Raw genomic sequence first — 14182 nt, 5'->3', positions numbered from 1 at the left:
TATTTCTATAAAAATATAAAATTTATTTCTTTATATAGTACTTGGAAGGAACGAAAGGCATTTTAGCTACAACACAGGGCACATCCTTGCCCCTGATGTTGACTAAGAGTTCAGTGCCGCTTTTCTTGAAGCCTTCTGCAACGTACCCCATGGCGACGTTGCCCCCAAGCGACGGGCTCGGGCAGCCGCTGGTCACCTTACCCACAACTTCGGAATTCGATGGGTTCTTAAGCGCAGCATCTTTCCTTCCCGGAGCACCCTCTTCTATTCTGATTCCTACTCTTCTTTTGCTGACTCCTTCCTTTATTTGTCGCAAAATAACGTTAGACCCAGGAAATTGAGCATCTTGCCTTCTGCGCTTAGCAATCAGCCACGTTAGGCTTGCTTCGACTGGAGTGATGCTTTCGTCGATGTCGTTTCCATACAAACACAGCCCCGCCTCCAAACGTAGCGAATCTCTAGCCCCGAGGCCGGCTAGTTTGACCTCGTTTGACAGGAGCAGCGCCTCAGTGACTCTTTCGGCTTTATCGGCGGGTATCGATATTTCGACGCCGTCCTCGCCGGTGTAGCCGCACCGCGTGACGCGACATTGCACACCCGCCACGGTCCCCACGCGTGACGTCATAAACAACAACTCCTTCAGCGGTATATCTGTAAGCTCCTGCAATACAGAAGCTGCTTTGGGTCCCTGAAGAGCGATAAGAGCTCGTTCACTCGTATTCCAAAACTCTACATGAACGTCTTTTCCTTGTTTCTTAAACATTTCTGTAGTACATTTCATGTGCTCTTTATCGACTTCCAAACGACCTGCGTTTGACACCACGTATAATTCTTTGTCATTCACTTTAGTAACAATCAAGTCGTCGATAATACCTCCTTCCTGGTTCAAGAAAACTGTCAGCGAGCTGCTGCCGTCCGGCATGCCTTGCAGATCCACCGGACAGATAGATTCGAACCACGAAACGCAATCTTTGCCCCTTACTTTGGTTTGCAGCATGTGTGACACATCGAATATCGAAGCACTTTTCCTTGTAAACAGATGGGACGCAGACACACTCATGTCATTGTACTGCACTGGTAGAAGGAATCCGGCGAAATCAACAAGTTTTCCACCGTACTTGGAGTGTAAGTCGTATAGTGGTGTTTTTACAGGTTTCTTCCCAGATTCACTGTACATACGCAGTTGTATTATTTTTGGAATTGCCACTTTTGTATTTGAAATTTTTGCAGCATGGAAAACTTTATTCATGCTTATCGAAGACATTTTTAATGATAACTACAGTGCTAGCAACCGTTAACTACGCGCGATACAGTAGCTGTGCCGATCTCCCGCTCGTTATCGTTAACTATCCCCTCGTTACGAAAGGTCGAAGGCCAGACAATAAGACAACATTATTCGTGATAAACTAACGATGCAATATTGTAATACGTTCTTGGGAGCCATTTTTATGTATGTAATAGATGATTGAAAATGCCATTTAAGTTACGTGAGACCTACCACATCGATAATACAATTGATATACAAACATAAACTCACGCCCACAATCCCTAATGGGATGCATAGAGCTTCAAGTAATCTAAAGGCAACATGCAGCCACTTCTAAAAAATTTGTGTTAAAATTGATACGATAATTATGGTGCCAAAGAGGTCGCCCACATCAATCAATATGTAAATAATTATTGAATAAGGTGTATTGGAAAAGTCGCAATCGAGGTTTATCACGAGATAATCACGTGAATATTTCTATCTAGTTAATTCATTTAGGACAGCCATAATGTTGTAAAATAAAAACTATCTGTACCAAATATTACGGAGCTCCGTGACCGACAAATTCAGATCTAATTCTCTGCATCACTCTTATGTCTCCCAGACAGGGGATCCCGCTGAGTGTAGACACACCACTATTAGAAATAAAAAACTACCCATAACCAATATTAAAATTTCCGATAGGGGCGGAGTCTAAAGACGCGACGATAGGTTTTTGTTTCTGTCGCGCCGAACTGACACCGCATCCTCTGCATTGTTAATTTTTTCTATTGCTTTTACATTTATAACGTAAGATATGACTCACAAATAAAGTCAAATAATTTGCCTATTCCTATTTTACTTTTATAATTTCTTAAAAATCTAATATCTGTAACTGAAACTGCATGTTGACTGTTTATGGTTTTAATTATTTTGCAAATAAAATAAAAATTTTAAGAGCTGAATTAGCCAAAGTTGGAAATAAATAAAACAGCTCCTTAACAAAAAATATGTTTACTGATACATAATGTTTGAACACCTGGAGTAAAAGTGGTCCATACAACAACATTTTTTACACAGGTTTTATTAGTAAATTGTTGTGTAGAGTATAAAAATGTTTTGTACTCTTGCATTATTCTTTGTCACAATGTTAACTCTTGTAAGTTACATTACCACTGCTCTACCAGGCGCACATTATTTAGTCTATACTACTATCAATTGAATTAAGGTATTCTTCAGGAGTCAACAGTTCATTCTTTGTAGCTTCAGAGACTGCAATGCTTGATAATATAATAGCAATGAAACCATCAGAGTCAGGATATTTTTTTAGTAGCTCTGGTTCCTTGACAAGTTCTTCATTAATTTCAACTAAAGTTCCTCGCATACCAGAAGGTACTTTAAAACTAGTTCCATCGGCAAATTCAATCTTGCAGACAGCACTCTGTGGGAAAAGCTTCTGCCCACCTTTCTTGCCTTTCCCCTTTACTGTATTGTTTAATCTGTCCAATTTTCCTATTGTAAAATCTAATTTGTACTCTCCATTCTTCTTGAAAAAGAAATGGCTGGGTGCAAGAGTAAGTAATGCAATTCTATTTGAATGGAACATTATCATAATGTCATTGTTCTTTACATTGTCAGCATTTACTATGTATCTTTTCGTAAAATATCTCTCTGTGAATGTTTTATATTCAGACATGTCTGGTATAGAATCAAGAATGTTAGGCTCCATGTTGGCGTGAACGTGTCACTGGCGTGCCTGCTGTTCTTGTAACAGTATCCTATTGCGTATTTCGGCGTGGCGTACGCGTGATTCGTCCAAGTTAGCTTTTTGACGCCGTAGTCGCTCTGCTTTCAGACACTTTCTCATATCACGATCGAAGTCGTTACAATAACCCATAAACTTCCTGAATGGGTGCTGTAAATGAAATAGTTACTGTTTTGAGGTTATGAACAAAGGCCATAATATAATCCCTTCTCACTTCATATTAAGATCTTCGTCTAAAACATAATAATTCTATTTAGAATACATTTATGTATTTGAAAAAAAAAACAATTATGCAAGAACGCTAACGCTCACCTCTTCATGACAATCTATTAACTTTCTTATCAAAACATTGCATTCATCCGTATGTAAATGCGGCGACAAATCTGTATGCATCACTTACGTGGTTAATTGGCTTGGTTTTTAAAAATGTTTTTTAACATAAATTTGTTGCAAAATAGTCTAGCGAAGTATCGCGATAACCAAGCGCGAGGATTGTATTTTGACAGTTCTCACAAACGTCAATTATACGTTTTTTTATGGTTTTCCCCGAAGGGCAAGGCAAAGGGAACTATACCCATACAGTCAAGTCTTATGTATTCTTTTTCTTGATGATGATCTAAGAAATGATGCAAGGTGATGATCGTATTAATTATTTAGATACTCTCAGTTGCGTAAGATATGTTTTTACCGTGTAGTTTAAACTTTTCCCATATGTACATGCATACAGACATAAACTCACGCCTATTTCCCACTGGGGTAAACAAAGACTATGGAATTCCATTAAAATTTGCTTTGATCCTGCACACTCCTCTTGCTTCCTCCATATTCATCAATCGTTTACACGCACGCCGGTTCAGTGTAGATTGTAGTGAACCTTTTCTAAAGACATCTCCAATTTGGTCAATGTACGTCCTTCTAGGTGTTCCTCCGCCAGCCCTACCCCAACCTTCGCTTTATAACTAACTGCTTTCGTAAACCTATTATTCTTCATCTGCTCTACCTTCGTATGTACTCGTAAGGTACTCGTAGGTACTCCTACTTTCACTGTCCTTGTTTTGATAAACGCGCCACGCGCGGCGCAGTTGTTGTGCCGAAGGGGATGGAATCGCCACCGAATAACAATAGGTAGGTATAGTTAACATCAATGCAATAGGTAATAAATAGATTTTACGTCAAGGTATAAAACATAAATGGATTAATCATGTTGACTTCCTTTCGACGTAGACAGAGATAAGGTCGGGGAAAGTTTCATTAAAAACAACATACTTTTATAATTTATTTTTACTTAAATAGTCACATTGTGTCTCATTATAATATCTAACAAAGAAATAAGGCAGAGACCGCACAATATGGGATTAGTCCTAGTATTGTAGGAACTCACCTCATTAAATAAATAAATATCAACACTTTCATTAACAAACTTTAACATAATGACTAGATTAATTTAAGTTGTTTGAGACGTGTATAAAAAGACAGTGTTAATTAGGAAATTGGAAGTTGTCTTGCGTATTACCGTTCTAACTTCTCTAATAAACGCACGAAAAAAATCACAATAAATTATCATTCGACACATCATTCACCTTAAAACAGGAATAAGCGAATATTTAAGCAAAATAATATTTAAAAAATAAATACAGAAATGCGATATAACAAAAAATACAAAACAAAGTTTCGACGCCCGATTACAAAGAAATGCAAAATGTGCCCAAAATAATAGTGACCAATTCAATTGGCTAAAATGAAAAAGCGGGTGTTAAATGTGGCGCGGGGTTCGTTCGTTCGGGACGGCATCAACTCTTGGGCATGCCCTGGGGCGTGGCGGTCTCGACCATCTTCTTATACTTGCCGACGAGCTCGGGCAGGTCATAAGCGATGGCCACGTCGAGCCGCGTGATGGGGCACCCTCGGAAGTACGTGCAAGTGGCCGAGAGCTGCTGGAACTCATACAGCGGATTCAGCCGGAAGAAATCCCGGTATGTCTCGGGATCGGGCAAATCATACCTGTCGGAAAAATTGGTTTTAGAATCTTACGAATCCCGACCAGTAAGCGTCTAATATGGAAGAAGTTCACAACAAAAATAGCACGTAAACTTTACCTGGAAATGTTAGTGAGAGTGCTGAGCCCCTCGTAGATGTGGTAATTCTGAGGGTTCTCGATGATAGCGTCGGAAATAAGTTTTCTGTTGCCGAAGATCGTCTTGTGATTATAATAGGTGGTCAGGTAACAGTCCACCATTTTCGCGTGATTCCTGACACGAACCTGTGTAAATAAAAATATATTTTGTATGGAAATGTAAAGATGATGATTACGATTATCGGGTAAAACTGAATAGTACTAGTCTCCTAAGTAAATTATTCTTCAGTCCCCAGGACGGGACGTACGGAACAAAACTTCCGTTGATTTTTGTACTTACTGCAAATCTCCTAGCGCTAGCTATCTTGTTCTCAATGCGCTTGTCGATGGCTTGGCGCAGGTCGCGCAGCAGCTCTCGCTCCTGGGCTTGCAGTAGCCGCACTGGCGCGCCCGGCTCGTACGGCATCGACCATAATGACACCGTGTACATAACTGGCGGCTGCGCGGAGCTCATCAGTGGAGAGATGTTCCATATCAACGCACTCTGCACGCGCATCAACTCCTCTGGTTTCACAGTGTCCGCCTTGTTTAACACGATGCGAGTCTGTCGGGACAAATGTACGGTATAGAATTTCAACTTGCGAATTGGTTAGTAAAAGTTATTGTTTATAAAGCATTTGTTTTTAGAAACTGCCTGCGGTACCCAGCATATATATATAAAATAATATATACATATCAGTGCAACAAACCTGAGATTCTCTGCCCTTCAATTGATCAAGAATGGCTTCGGTCTCGGGGCCGACATCGAGTTTAGAAGGATCGTATACCAAGAAGATAATATCGGCGCGATCAATGAACCATTGGCAGGCGTCGTTGAAGGGAAACACGCGGGACACTTGCTTCCTCACTTCCAGAATTCCAGGAATCTCCACAATGTTCACCTGAAATTATACACTCAATATAGACATACTCGAAATATATTATATTATTGTTTCTTATTATTTGTTTTCTCGTAGTATATTTCATATTCTGAAATACTACGAGTATTTCGCGTCAATAAAAGACGCGTTGATCCGAAAGTTTTGTATCAATTGTTTATGTGGCTAACCTTTTCCAAAATTTTGCTGGGATGTTTCAGACCTCTCAGACGTTCTTCCAATCCCTGTCCAAACTTCTGCAGCCCTGAGAAAGTCCAATCAGCTGCCAGCTGAGTACCGTCTAGCACCTCAGGGTTTTTGCCGTGCATCAGAATATTGAAGTAAGCTGGCGATGGCTCCGCACCTTACAAATAATTTCAGTAAGTTTGGGAATGTTTCATACGAAAATAGATCAATGCCCGAAAAGCTCACATTAAAACTGACGGTCTTAACTTACCTGTTCGTAGAGACCATTCAGTAAATTCAAGCCCCGTTAGATAGTTCACAATGCTAGATTTTCCACCGCTCCACGGGCCCATAAACAATACTAAAGGTTTCGAGAAAATTTCAGGATCACCAAAATGCCTGTTGCTCAAGTCTCTATACTTGTAAAGAGCTTCCAGTGGTTTAATAGAGTTTTCATACAGTTTTTTCAAATCCCTGAGGACAATGTCAGCGGACCTCTCAATAAGAATTTCTGCTTCACTCGCTTCTTCGTCCAATCGAAGAATTTGGTTGATGTGGTCGCGAGATCTTAAATTTTCGGGAATTTCTCCAGTCTGAAACACAAAATATTTGCTTTGCATGAGTAAAAATATTTTTTAATAATACTTGCTACCTTTCTGTGATCTATGAATATTAATTGTTATTCATTCAAAATATACGTACAAGTAGTAAATCTTCCTCAGGTGCTCCTTCTTCGTCTTCCTCCTCTGTAGAAGCTTCCTCTCCAGAATCTGCATCCTCTTCAGTTTCCGGCTGGTCAGCTTGCTCCTCAGTGTCCTCAGCAGCAGTTTCATCCGATTTTTCTTCGTCAGTGTCAGCCTTACTTGCTTCTTTTTCTTCACTTGCCTCATCAGCCTCCGCCGACTGTTCCTCTACCCCTCCGTCAGCAGAGTCTTCAGCAGATTCTGCTTCTTCTGTATCATCCTTGTCTTCCCCAGACTTATCGGCCGCATCTTCTTCTTCTTTGGTGTCGTCTTTATCTTCTTTAGAGTCATCTTTCTCAGTATCTTCAGTTGATTCAGCCTTTTCTTGAGATCCATCGTCATCATCCGTCTTATCATCATCATCATCTTCTTTGCTCTGATCAGCGGCGTCTTCTTGCGACTTGTCATCATCATCTCCGGCGGATTCCGCTTCTTTACTATCGTCATCTCCGTCGTCGTCAGCCTGCTCATCTTGCTTGCTATCATCATCACCTTCAGTTGATGCTTCATCCTCAGCAGTAGTTCCAGATTCTCCTTCTTTCTCTTCGCCACTCTCTGTAACATAATAACATGTAAATACACTGCGTTAATATAGCCAACTATTTTTTTATACTAGCCCTGGCAAAGGTCTCCCTTTACTCTTCCCAATCACCGCAGACAACTTTTAATCTACCTACTTATACTTTACGTGTTTATATCCTTATATATAATATACCTTCTTCGCCAGCTTGTTCATCAGCAGATGCTTCTTCCTTGCTGTCTCCTTCTTCTTTACTGTCTTGACTGTCTTCCTTGCTGTCGCCATCGTCCTTGTTGTCATCGTCTTCCTTGCTGTCACCGTCTTCCTTGTCGTCGTCATCCTGTTTACTATCGGCTTGCTGCTCGGCGCTGTCACCGTCGGCATCCTCTACCGTCGCATCTTCTTTCGAGTCGTCGTCGTCAGCGCCTTCAACATCCTCCACAGATGCCTTAGACACATAAGGCTCGTCTGCTACTTCCACTGACGGTGCGTCATCCTCCTTACTATCCCCCGCCTCTGTTGTTTGCCCGCCGTCTTCAGCTGAACTTACTTCTTTCGTATCGTCATTTACACTTACTTCACTACTGTCGTTTTTTTCAGCGGAATCTGAAATAAATAATACAAATTAGTATCTCAAACATTAATCAAAACAAAACAAACTTTGTGTAAGCACGGGCGTGGTGCTAAATCCAAAGCCTGTTCGTCGGTGGTAGCGCGACTCGCTTTATAAATAAACGCTTAATTTTAGTTGGCCCTGCGTCATGATAATTTGAAGGACAATGACAATGTCGGTTCCATTTCTTCTTATTTACTACAGCTGTTGTGATTTACAGTATCTGGGCTGGGGTTACATGTAACCCGAAAATGGAGTAGATATATTTGCTTGGAATTATCTGCATGTGTGTACATTTGATATGAAAATAAACCTAGGACAATTGATCTGCGGTGACACTTTCAAGTACTTACACATGAACTAGTACATAATAGACTAAATTCTCAAATGCTCTCAAGCGCTCAAATGAGTGCATTGCTATAGGTACCTGCACCTACCTATCCTGTGAGGCATGAAATGTTTGAATACTTATGAACTAGGAACTTTAATATTCTACCAATGTTATTGTTGTACTTATTTCAAATCTTCATAATATATAAGTGTTAGGCTTAGTTGTCAGTAAGGTACCTAATGATTATTTTATCACACATTCTACAAGGCCGGAAAAGTTATTTATTGATCATCATGCGTAAACGTAAACTACTCTCTACAGAACGACATACACATCGTCATACACATACATATTGCAAGGGTAGTCGACTATTCGTAGTATAAGTTTACTATTTTGTTCAGTACCCAAATGATAATGATGTTTTAAGGCTCTTCGAGTGTCGAACGCTTTTTAACAAACCCCGATTTAAGGTACATGAAGTGCTGGAATCATGCAAATATTATTTTCAATGATTCATCCGTCGCGAACCAGTTGATAACTCCGGCTGTGGTGTCTATTATTGAGCAGCACAATATATGGGTGACGTCATCAAGTCGCGGTCTTGCCGTAGTTAAAATAGAATCACACCAAGCAAAACGTGGAACTCGTGTCAATCTCTCGAGGTTGTTCTGCTTTCGGTAAGGTCAACTTTAATGCCGGCTTTAATTCCAATCGTATCGTAAAATCCAAGGGAAATTGTTTGCTGTTTTAATTTTTATACGATTTATTTGCCTTAGAGTTTTACGTGTTTACAAACTTCATGTTTAGATGTGCTACCGCGTATGTAAATGCGCCAGGCCATGTGCAAAACACTTGATACTTGGATATGGGTAAGAAAACAGAAGTTTACCTGGTTCCGAGTCTCCCGATTCGAGCTCCTTGAGAGCTTTTTCGATGTATGGACGGCATTGTGACTCTGAAGGAACGTCCTCTTCACCTAGAAACAATATAATAAACCATTAGTAAACATTAAGTATAAATAACAGATATAGGAACTGATTCACAATAATTCGCTTAGACATTTTCATTTAAATGCAATCACAAAAGCGAAGTACCTAAAACATAAAGAAATTATAACGAACAAACTCAACGTCAGTAGGTACAAGAGGAGCATAAAATGGCCGACTACAATTTATTTCTTTTTGTTTAAGTATGACGGGCGGATTTTACGACCCATTATATTGCCTGCGCTATGTTTAGTTGGCTTTCACTGTTGGTAACTCAAAAACCTTTGAGGTCGACCACGGTATGTGAACAACAATATAGTAGTTACCGGAGTCGTTAAACGACGGCAAGTTTATGATCAAGTTTTATCTGTATATGAATAGTTGGTCCGATGCCACTCAGTGTGGGTCACATAATTTTATTAGGTAAACAAATTCATAATATTTCCAATAGAAACAATAAACACTTAGATTTAAAGTGTTATTGCAAGTAATATGGAGTTGAGAGAGGAGATATTTCAGTTCAATGTCATCTAGAATGCGCTTTTAAATTTTTATTACTTTAACGTTCGAAGGAAGTGTTGTTTGATGATGAGAGTTCCGGTGCAGACTTGGACCTCGTTCGTTTATATACCACACGCGATGACTGATTGACCTAAAACTTTGGCCTTGAGCCACATCGCGCAGCTTTCATAATGTATTCTTACGTGATTACGGAGGAGACTAAATCTGAATTAGAAAAAGTGATAGGTATTTTATCACTGAGTAGAAAATACATTTTTGTATTACATTTAGTGACATTTCAAACCTACCTAAACTATAACATGAAAAGTACCCGCGTACAGGTACATCTAATACCGAAATAAGTTCGTTTGTAATTTATCTGTATCTATTCAAACCTGTAAGAGATTAATTATTTTAATTTTCTGTATAGTTATTACTTACAATTGAGGTTGGCTTTGATTCAAGACAGTTAAAATAAATTGTATCGTAATATCTCCTTGGCTTCCTAGGTATTGACTCGAAAATATCACTTTCGTATTTAATTAGTTTCTGACTTAAAGTTCTGAAACGAACATTTTGCCGTATATTGGACCTCTGAAAATAAAAAATAGGACAACTTATATATGTATTGGTAGATATTTACGTTATTATGACCGAAATCCTAAGAGTAGGTTACAAAGTCGTTCCAAAATTATGACCCATTTTCAGAATCTCATCTTTATAATGTCGTCACGATCCTATCATTTTTCACAAGATGGCGACGCACAGCGACAAATCCCTGTATTCTATTTGCGTAGCTTAGTGCGGTAGGAAGCGGGCAATAGCGATCGCTCGGCCCGGCAACCTGCGAGTTTCACCGCCCGCCCTAGACAATTCGCAACTTACTATAACTAGGTTAGTGGAACATTTTGTCAAACAGAACTTCGCCTATGGCTATCGCCAAAAATAGAGCATATACGCGAGCTTTTTACATAATTTCAGCGCAAGTTACGCCGAAAATAGCTAGAGTGTAGTGACGCAGACAGCGAACGCAAGTGTAGCTCCCACTCGCGGGAGCGAGCCGCGATATGCGCGAGCGCAGCGGACACACTCACCTCGCACCACCAGCGCCAGCGTCGACGTCGCCAACAGTATGCACAACATAAACCTCCATAACCGTAACCTCGTGGTCCACATTTTGTTCAAGTTCAGCCCTTTACCGGGCTACCAGTCATTTGCACTCACACTCGCGCACCCGAACGGCCTATCTACAGATTTAATATTTATATCTACACTGAACCAACTAATTGACAACCCGCTTCAACGCGACTCGCATTCGCAGAGGAATGCAACCCGAGTTAAAACGGTGGCCGTTAAATCATGGCTAATCACAGCGCTCTTAGGAATCATAAAATTTTATTGTGATCGGAGACTTGAAATATTTAATTATTACGCTATAATTAGCCGCGATTTAACGGCGATATTAATCAGACACGGCGCGGGTATGTCGCGGCACTGCATGTAAGACGTCGGACGTACTCTATTTCCGGAGACAGCACAGCATCGCTGGTCGGAGGGGTACTGGCGCGCGAGCAAGCTCCTCCCCGCGCTCAAGCTATACCTAGCAGCCGCGGCTTTCGGCAATATTCAGCGCGGTGCGCGTGCCAAGCGCGGCCCACGGCGCGGGGACGTGCGCGGGCGCGGCGGCGGCAGGGCGGGCGGGCGCCGGCGCAGGGGACACGCGCCGCCGCCTCGCTGTCGTACATACTCGCCGGTAAAGCTCTAGCTCTATTAAAACATCGTCAATATTAAATATACTATAAATTTAGATATGTTGTGAAAATTATGGACCACTTGCTTTGCGCCCGCGACTTGGACCGCGTGGACACGAGTCCGTCTCTGGAAAGTCCCTATCCACTTCCGTCTCAGTACTAATTTGTTTCTTTCTTTGATTATAAGTATTATAAATACTTACTTAGTAAGTATATGTTTTATATTTGTATAGATATAGTATATTACCTTAACTTGGGTAGCATTATTTTGTGAAATGTCTTATCAATTCTATTGTGTGATTTTAATGTCCAAAACCCCTTTTAAGGAAGTTCTGTCTCAAATGCTTGTGGTCCCCATATATTGTCTATAATGGAGGATCTACAGGGGAGTAACTGCTTTGGGCATACCTGCCCTGTGAATTAAACCTCATAGCGGTCACAACGGGTGGCCGCGTAACAACATTTTTAAAAGATTTAATTAAGTATGTATATTTCGGTAGCCGTAAACTAATCGAAAAAAAAAACTGTATTTTGAAGGACACCACTGTGAGGTCTCGCACCTCCTAAATATTTTGCTAGGACCGCCACTGATCGTATCATGTGTTGTATTAAACGTTGTTCCATCTAAAACATTTGGTTACTTTCAAGTATATTTCTATTAGCAAGTAGAATTTGCTTACTTAAATTGTTCAAGATCTCTGACAGTTCTAAGCTCAATGTCCTGAAGCATTTGCCAAATTATTTATTGAAGTCGTCAAAGATGCTAATAAAAAAACAGGCCCTCTGATTACCTTCAATCCCACCCCTTCCGTGGTGGGATAATGATTACATTGTAACTATCAGGAGCAAAGAAGCAGAAATAATGTACTTATCGTGAATTTTCTACAGATGAAACATAACATAACATCACGGCTGTATCCCCAAAGGGGTAGACAGAGGTTTATAGTAAATAAGTACACCCACTCCTCGCCAGCTATGTTTATATTCCACAGATTAAAACCCGGATGTCCGTATCGGTCTATAGCAAAGCCACATGGAATTCCAAGTTTACATTCCACATTAAACAAGTATGATGCGAAGTCCTTTGAAGGATTTAATGAACCATACGGTGAGAGGTGACCAGCCCATCGCACATTGCGTGGACACAAACTCTTATTCAACGCAATTTACGACAGGCCCGGGATGATAGGTAACCTAAATAAGCATAGAGTGATTAATGATTCATAAATGTTCGATTCAAATAGCTAAGATCTTTAAAATCCTCCTGAGATTAATACTAGATATAAATCCCGACTGGTAACAGCACAATGCGAATTACTGTGTAGGTAGGTAGTCCGTGCAATTGATGAGTTAATTGTATGCCAGACAGATATATGAACATGACAGTCGGCTGCTTCAATCGTTCAGTTAAATTAATGCTTTGGCGTCAGTAGGTGTACCTATGCTACTTCTCACATTGATAAAGAAATGGTCCCAACTGATTTTGACTCTTACCTAATCTAACATACATACCTACATTCGTCCCATTGCTGGGCACAGGCGTTCCTCCAACCAACCGGAGGGGGTATGGAGCATACTCCTCGCTGCTCTGCTGGTTGGTGGAGGTGTTTTACCAACCCGCACCAACGGGATTGGACCAACGGCTTAACGTGTCTTCCGAAAAACGGAATCATTTTATTTTTTCGAACAATCAGGTGATATCATAACCTAACCCAATAAGGCGTGCAAAGATCGGAAGAAGAAAAAAATTTACTCGTCTAAAGTTCCTTTAGGACTTAGAACCAATTAAACAACCGATTGAGAAATGCCGAGGATCTGGATAACCTAACGACTTCTGTGGTCCAGTGGTTGAGCGTTGTGCCGGGAGGTGCCGGATACAAATTCCGGTGGGAACATGTCACTGTAGTCTTGTTAGGACATTTCAGGCTGATCACCCGATTGTCTGAAAGTAAGATGATCCGAGCTTCGGAAGGCACATAAAGCCATTGGTCCCGGTACTGGTGTAAATAATTCGTTGCATGAGTCATGTCGGGGCTTTTGTCGGCTCAATAATAACCCTGGCACCAGTTTGATGAGGTTAGTAATCCCCCGTAACCAACACGATAAAATAAGATTGGACTTGTTGTTTTGTAAGGTAGTCCTTTTACAAACAAAGCAAGGCAAGGATGTGTGATGGAGACGGTAGGTACACTTTGAACCATTCTACGTTTAGAGAACATTTTTATTTACAGAACTTATAACTGGTTGTTTTCCTTTTTACATCAGACCCGATCAATTCGTTTGAGACTTTGAGACCTTGAGTTTGGACCTTGAGGATGGACAGAATAAGCATATCGAAGAGCTTTCACGAGATCACAATGCAAAAACAAAAACTGCCTTACAACAAAAAGTTAAACAGCCAGGCTAAAATGGGATTACGCCGGACATCTTTGTCGCATGCATCCGAAGTGGTGGGCGCAGGTCGCCACGCATTAGATTTGGGTGCCTCAAGGCGAATATAAGATAGGCTTCACGAGTGGCAGAGCCCGAAAGAGATGGCGTAACGACCT

The 14182-nt window shown here is 40.7% G+C and overlaps 3 protein-coding genes across 6 annotated transcripts; all 3 read right to left on the bottom strand.

Moving 5' to 3' along the window:
- Positions 1-2: 2 nt before the first annotated feature.
- LOC126380212 (aminomethyltransferase, mitochondrial) lies at positions 3-1496 on the bottom strand. Its single transcript, XM_050029468.1, has one exon. It carries the CDS (start codon positions 1262-1264, stop codon positions 23-25), a length of 1242 nt encoding a protein of 413 aa, XP_049885425.1. The 5' UTR covers positions 1265-1496; the 3' UTR covers positions 3-22.
- A 748-nt stretch (positions 1497-2244) lies between these two features.
- LOC126380214 (protein Abitram) lies at positions 2245-3529 on the bottom strand. Its single transcript, XM_050029469.1, has 2 exons — positions 3412-3529; positions 2245-3161 (listed from the first exon to the last, which is right to left on the bottom strand). Exon 2 carries the CDS (start codon positions 2973-2975, stop codon positions 2445-2447), a length of 531 nt encoding a protein of 176 aa, XP_049885426.1. The 5' UTR covers positions 2976-3161; positions 3412-3529; the 3' UTR covers positions 2245-2444.
- Positions 3530-4274: 745 nt separating this feature from the next.
- On the bottom strand, positions 4275-11522 carry LOC126380228 (sarcalumenin). 4 transcript variants are annotated; one of them, XM_050029490.1, is made up of 11 exons: positions 11401-11522; positions 10977-11129; positions 9285-9371; positions 7647-8057; positions 6891-7486; positions 6460-6781; positions 6194-6366; positions 5835-6026; positions 5426-5689; positions 5108-5271; positions 4275-5012 (listed from the first exon to the last, which is right to left on the bottom strand). In XM_050029490.1, exons 2-11 carry the CDS (start codon positions 11056-11058, stop codon positions 4802-4804), a joined length of 2502 nt encoding a protein of 833 aa, XP_049885447.1. In that variant the 5' UTR covers positions 11059-11129; positions 11401-11522; the 3' UTR covers positions 4275-4801. The 4 variants fall into 4 exon arrangements, with proteins under 4 accessions (XP_049885447.1, XP_049885450.1, XP_049885448.1 ...); XM_050029493.1 differs by having other exon boundaries at positions 10977-11125; positions 11401-11519; XM_050029491.1 differs by having other exon boundaries at positions 11315-11437.
- Positions 11523-14182: the final 2660 nt, after the last annotated feature.

This window comes from Pectinophora gossypiella, chromosome Z (genome assembly GCF_024362695.1).
Source record: "Pectinophora gossypiella chromosome Z, ilPecGoss1.1, whole genome shotgun sequence".
NCBI classification, from domain to species: Eukaryota; Metazoa; Arthropoda; class Insecta; order Lepidoptera; family Gelechiidae; genus Pectinophora; species Pectinophora gossypiella.
The sequence above is the reverse complement of the archived record's forward strand: the minus strand, read 5'-3'. Positions and strand labels throughout refer to the sequence as shown.